This window comes from Hipposideros armiger, unplaced genomic scaffold, assembly GCF_001890085.2.
Source record: "Hipposideros armiger isolate ML-2016 unplaced genomic scaffold, ASM189008v1 scaffold_82, whole genome shotgun sequence".
In the NCBI taxonomy this organism is placed as follows: domain Eukaryota; kingdom Metazoa; phylum Chordata; class Mammalia; order Chiroptera; family Hipposideridae; genus Hipposideros; species Hipposideros armiger.
In genome coordinates this window covers 2284284-2291204 of record NW_017731432.1, presented here as the reverse complement: position 1 = coordinate 2291204, position 6921 = coordinate 2284284, and the positions used below count along the sequence as shown (strand labels likewise).

General features: G+C 37.0%; 1 protein-coding gene across 1 annotated transcript in view; it reads right to left on the bottom strand.

Annotated features, from left to right (window-relative positions):
* CCDC30 (coiled-coil domain containing 30) overlaps positions 1-6921 on the bottom strand; it is a 112847-nt gene that overhangs the window by 55057 nt on the left and 50869 nt on the right. Inside the window, exon 8 of the mRNA XM_019643692.1 lies at positions 4949-5218. Coding sequence (XP_019499237.1) covers positions 4949-5218 — 270 coding nt within the window. The remainder of the gene's footprint in view (positions 1-4948; positions 5219-6921) is intronic.

Below are 6921 nucleotides of genomic sequence, written 5' to 3'. Positions count from 1 at the left end.
AATTAACTTTCTTATGTTTCATAGCAGTAAAGGTCAACAGAAGCATGGACAATTTTTGAGTAAAACATGCTTTAAAGGGCAGTTCAAAGAGCCAATATGTGAAAAAGTTGTGTGTGAATGTGTATGTGGTGTATTTGTGTATAGTTGTGTGTATTTCTGTGTGTATATGTGTATATTTGTGTGTATTTGTGTCTATGTGTATGTGTGTGTGTATTTGTGTGTGTATATGTCTATATTTGTGTGTGTGTGTGTGTGTGTGTGTGTGTTGGCAAAAGGAAAGAGACCACTGAGCATGAGAGATTACATTCCTAGCCTTCCTCATCACTTTCCTTTTACTACCTGACGATTCTTCCTCAGTTACTACTCAACAACATACTGTGCTACCAGGTCCCTCGACTGCAATAAAACTACGGTGACCAAAGGAGGAGTAATTCGGGTTTTTTCAAAGGTAGCTGTGCTGAGTAGATAAAGAATTCAACCTTATCCAATTCAGTAGGTAAGATATACTTAGAGTTTCCTAAGTCCTGGTCTAGTACGCTTCCTGTCCATGACTTTCTGAAAAGCCCATGTTTTTATTCCATTTCTATCTTGCTTAAAACAGAATTATAACACGGAATTTCCCAAGTCCTGTTAGCCCTTAAATTCCTATTTTGGTTTAGTCAGAAAGGCAATCTAAATTCAATTAGCAAATGTGTAAGATCCCTAGAGAAAGTTCTTTAATGGAATTACAATGTACTATATTTCCCCATGTATAAGACACACCCTTTTTTGAAAAATTAGGGCTCTAAAAACTGGGTGCATCTTATACAGTGGTTGTATGAGTGCAAAAACAAGCGCAAAAAAAAGCGGGAAATGCAAGTAAAAAAAATCTATAACCACTGTATAAGATGCACCCATTTTTTTGACCCCAAATTTTTTGAAAAAGGGTGTGTCTTATACATGGGGAAATACAGTAACCATTTGAACCCTAGCTTTGGAGTTAGATACATCTGGGTTTCAAGCCTGAATCTATGACTTACTAATTGGTTGATCTTGAAAAAGTTACACAATCTGTCTACATTTCATTTACCTCATTTTAAAATGGGGATAATAATGATAATTACTGGATGGAATGAAGGGTAAGATAACGCAGCGAGCACTTAGCATGATGCCTGGCACGTGATCAGCACTCAATAATAACATTGTTCATTACTGTTGATGCTACTTAACTTTCCCGTAACTTCTTCTATCTGAAAACAAGAGTTCTGAAGCCTGCAAAGCCTTGATCACCACTCTAGCTTCCTATTTAACCATTAAAGCAGATTTCAACAATTAATTAGTAATCAGCAGCCTATGTAGCCATTTAACATACCAAAACAGAGACAAAGAAGAACCCCATGTATACCAATGGGACAACGGCACAGCCGTTTTTAGCCTGTTTTGAAGATGAGGAAGGTCAGAATGTTCTTCCTGTCTACATTTTCCAGTGAAGTCACTTTGTCAGAGTAAAAACACCGATTCTTTTTCAAAAAAGGCAGCTATTAAAGGAACTACCAGTTAGCCAGTCAAATGGCCAACATAAAGAGTCCCTATGTTTTCCCACCATGTAAATTACTTCCCAGTAGAAAAGTTATTGCAGAGCCATAAAGACTCATGAAGCTACTAGGAACAATGTAAGAGCACAGACTAAATTACATAGGGGTCCCTTTTTTTTTTTGATCAATCAACTGATTTATTTAGCCAGATATCGTGAGCCTCAGTTTACTCATCTGCAAAGTAAAGGCATAAAAGCAGATGATGTCTAATGTTTCTTCCCTCTTAAGGAAATTTATCACTTAAAATTCCTTAGGAATTAAAATAAAACACGTTGGAACCAGCTTTGTCTTAATTTTATAGGCTTAAAATTTACCTTTTGATATTTTAAAATATTATCTTAATAAAATAAAAACTTAATATGATCTGAGTTCATATACTGGTCCCAATGACAAGATCATTCCTATTATGACTATTGGCTTTAAATATTCTCATCCAGTGAATGTGGATAAAATAGGCTTTCAAAATTTGTGAGTGAGGGGTGGCCGGTTTGCTCAGTTGGTTAGAGCACAGTGTTCATAACACCAAGGTTGCCGGTTCGATCCCCACATGGGCCACTGAGCTGTGCCCTCCACAACTAGATTGAAACAACTATTTGACTTAGAGCTGATGGGTTCTGGAAAAACACACTGTTCCCCAATTTAAAAAAAATCTGTGAGTGTATCAATCATCAAACTGAGTCTACTTGTTCTGATTCCCTATACATCAAATATCCTTCAGATTTTGATTTGTCTTTTTTAGCTCTCTACAGGTAAATGCAACTGTTCAACTGATGTTTGTAATTAATTATTACAGAAGAATAACTAATTGACATTCTGATTTTAACTGAATAGTTTTGAAAGTGTGGTTTAATGTGAGTTTATCTCTAAGACAGATCTAGTCAAGGGGCAAATACATCAAGTTTTGGAGCCCGCAAGCCTAAGAACCAAACCTTGAGTAAATTCACCATGAGAATCTGTGACAAACACCCTGGGAAGACTTCTAGAAGCCAGCTTGCCAGCCTTTCTTAGGAAATTGGTTTGACATGACAATTGTACGCTTTCTGTGAATTTCTCAGCGATTGGAAGCAAATGACATAGCAGTTCAAAAGTCAAGCTCTAGAGTAGACAGACCCAGGTCTCCCACAATGTGTCATTCTGGGCAAATGATTTAACCTCTTTAAGTCCTTCAGTTTCCTCATCTATAAAGTGGAAGCAATAATATTCCTGCTCCATTGTATTGCTTAATATATACAGGGTATTCAGTATAGTGCATAAAGCATAGTGGATATTCAATAATGTTAAGAAGAAACACAAAGCTAGATTTTAAACCTATAAAATTAAGATATTAATGGTAGTTCCAACTTGTTTCAAGAATATTGGGAAAGTAGTATCTACAATTCAGCTATCACAGCCTCACCTGGAATGTTGTTGAGCAGCAGACATTAAGCCCCCAAAGGCCATCAGCAGACAGAAATACATATGAGCTCACATAGTTACTCATAAAAGAGGCTCTCGCAGCTCTTTTTCTATGTATTTACCATACATAAGTATTCTTTAAAGTGTGGTATCTGGTCTCAGCCTATAGTTGCTTCAATTTGCATATTATGCGACTAAGAAGACACAGCACACATGGATAGCAGCTCGGTACCAGACACCATAACTTGACAACAGGGGTGCAGACCACAAAACCACACACACACACACACACACACACACACACACACACACACACACACACACACCAACTAATAAGCAGAACAACCCATAGTCATCAGTAGGTCAAAGAACCCTATATACAGAAAGAGGTTCTGAAATTATCACTCCACAGCACACTGCAGGAAAAAGTCTGTCTAAAATGTATTTTCTTCCTTGCCAGCTTAAGGAAGTAAATGAAATAGTGTGTGTGACAGTACTTTGGGAAATATAAAGTTCAAAATACAAATATGGTGGTTTTTTTTTCTCCCATGAGGCCCACATCTATTTTATTTACTGCTGTATGTGCTTTAACATAGGCCCTGGCACATCATACGCGTAGCCACTCAATTAATTATTAGCTGAATAATTGAATAAGAACAATTTACATTGCTTTCAATAATTCAAAGTCATTATTAGAGAAAATTATTACTGAACTATACTAGAATTCAGTGAAACCTTAAGAGGCTAAATAGGACTATTTGCCCTTTCACAAAATGGCTATTTCCCCAGATTTCTCACTGAAGTTCTATACATTTAATTGATTGCTTTTTGGTTTTTTTTTTCTACCTCCTTCCTGGGTATTGAGAAATGATTCTTCAAGTAATGGAAAAAAGTAAATTAAAGAAAATTAATGTTAGCAGGGTTTTACTTCTACTCTTGATCTCATTATTCTAAAAGAACACTGATCATTTTGAGCTTGTAGGCAAAGGTTTTATCACCTTTGTGACTACTGTGTGCAGCCTCTGCCCCAGCCTCCTACGCTGGCCCACGACCCCATTCACAGCCTGTCCAGATGTGAGATTAACCTCTTTTTGAGCATCTGATGTCATACTACCTTTGGTCTTCTGAACAAATCCAGTGACTCCCTTTTCTTTCAAATGGATGCGATTCTCCTTTATGTATCTATTTTCCTTGTTTACTGTGACTTGCCTAGTTTTCAAACTCCATACTTGAATTTCTTTTCAAATATAGTTTTGACTTCCTTTAATGTTACGCTTCCTTTTTTTTCTAAATGTATACTTGAATCACGTTTCAAATGTATATTATCCGTCTTTTGAATTTGGTTTACTTATGGGTACAAAGGCATCCTTCTGTGGATCTCAAAATAATTCCAAGATGTGTGTAGGGAGATCTTAGTTTGTACAAGAGGAAACTGTAAAATTGAGGTATAAGAACTGACATGTGGCTGGTAGTTACTCCCTTTATTCTTCCTACAGGCTGATGTCTGGTAAATAGTAAAAGTCATATTTAAAACAATTCCAAATCTGTGGTCTTTTCCCTCCAAAACAAAGTATTTTCTATATCTAAGCTAGGTACCAGGAGTAGAAAATGTGGCACAAACCTGCCATTTTCTATCCCACCTGCTAGGGCAGACAGTGATAATTAATCAGGATTTTTTTTTCCTGCTGAGCCTCGCTGGAGCCTAAGAACCCTTTATAATAAAGTGCATCAACTGATGGGTTTAGTTCAGATTTTGGTTGCTATTTTATTATCATTCAGGCCATGGTTATGATTTGTTCAACAAATATATTGGGTTGTTGGAAAACTCATGACGTACTTTTTCTATGTTTTTTGTTGCAAAAATGTGTCATGACTTTTCTGACAACCCAATACATGAATGGTGATATAAAAAGTATGTTTCTATCCACAGCCGATCAGAGGAAACGGACCTGGTCAGGGCACATGTTTACAGCACCTACCTGGGTGTTCCTGTCATCTGAGCTATCCCCAGATCTCTGAGATGGAAGGAGGCTCTGATTCAGCTGGCTTAGCTCTTCTCTAAGTTTCACAACTTCCTCAGGCTTCAAGGTCAATTGCTGTTCTTCACCTTCCATATCCCAGTTCTGCCGCGAGTCCTCCTCTTTCTGCCTCTCTCTTGGAAAAGTGCCCTCCTTTACTGACTCCTCTGGAATTTGCTTCTGCTTACTTTCTCCTAGTTCAGGACTTGGTGCAAATACAACAATAAAAAACTATCAAAATGTTCATTCTACTAGTTGAACGGGAAGGGGGAAAAATCTACCAGTTAAGAAAGTACCACAAGCAAGATTTTCAACTTGAATCTACAGCACAGCAGTAATCTTCTTCTTATAAGTAAACCTTAAAAACGAATGAGTCCTATTTTTTATTTTTATTATTCACATCAGGAAGATGACCATCATAGACTTTTGTCTATACCCAAACAACTAGTTTAAGTGAGTTTTTCACTATTTTAGCATGGCATTGGGCAGACACAGATTATAAAGATTAAAAAAAAAATCACTCAATAAGCACCAGGCATTTTGGCAGGCACTAGGGCTACAACAGAACATAATCCCTGCCCTAAGGAGTTTACAATTTAGTGAGAAATAAGGATGAGTAAACAAGTGATTAAGTAATAGTGAGTAATCTGAGGCCTGATGGTAAGTAGGCACAAACTAGGCAAGTGTAAAGGAAGGGGTATGTGCATACTTCAGTGTGTATATGCATGTACTCATATGTTGGAGGGTGTGGGTATAGATGAGAACAGGGAACAATAAAGGTGTTCTAGGATGACTTAATAAATAAGATGGCAATTATCCCAAATCAGATGGGTGGGTTTTTGTCAGCTTTGATCATTAATGTCAACTCCTTCTCCGAAAAATGTTCATCTTGGCTATTTCATCTCTATTGCCACTTACTCAATCTAGGCGACTATCTCTTCATCTGTGGTTCCATATCTGGATTAATTGGTCTGTCTTTCCTCTCCTATTCATCTAATATAGATACTAGAACAATCTCCCTCAAACACCCTGTAATACATTCTTCTAGTGCTCAAAACTAGACTTGCTTTTCCCCCTACAACCAACCGAAATGCTGGACCTGGCTTCCTGACTCTTTGCTCTGGGGACCACTATCACACCTGTTCCTCACCGTCTCTCCAATATGCTCTTCCCACTTCCGCAACTAGGTTTCAAGACTGTGAATTTTGGACTCAAAACTCACTCTAAATTCAAAAACAGTTTTTAAGAGGGCATAAAATTCAGGGGCCCAAAAGTGGCAAAACAATCTCCCTCTATGTTAGAACATTTATGAAGATATAAATTTGGCTACACCTAGACAATATTTTCCCAGTTCATTGATGATGTATCCTTTAGTATGGAATATAACTAAAAACTGACAGCTATTGTTTCCTTTTGGTGATCTAGTTTTAGGCTTTTGCCCAGACAAAATTTGAATGCATCTATTAGTTTTTGTGCCAAAACAGAGTAGTGCGTTTTCCCAAGCCTCAAAAGTTCTGATGACCAAGTAGAAATACAAGAGTTAGAGGGCAAGATTCACACACACACACACACACACACACACACACACACACACACACACACACACACAGGTTTTCAAAACAAATATCAGACACAATATTAAATAAAACAGCAAAAAACAAACCTCTTTGCAGAGTATAGTCTTAAATATGTAAAAAAACCCCATATATGTGCACAGAAAAAAGGCAAGAAAGGAAAATGAGGATGTTAACATCTCTCTATGGTGGGAATTATGGGTCACTATTATCTCCTATACTTTCTCATGCTTTACGAATTTTCAATAAAAAGCATATATTTATTTTAAAAAGCAGAAAAAATAGTTTTAAAGTGTAATAATATATCAGAATGCAAAATCTTTGGGGAATGCTTGCTTATAACTAATTTTTCCACTCACA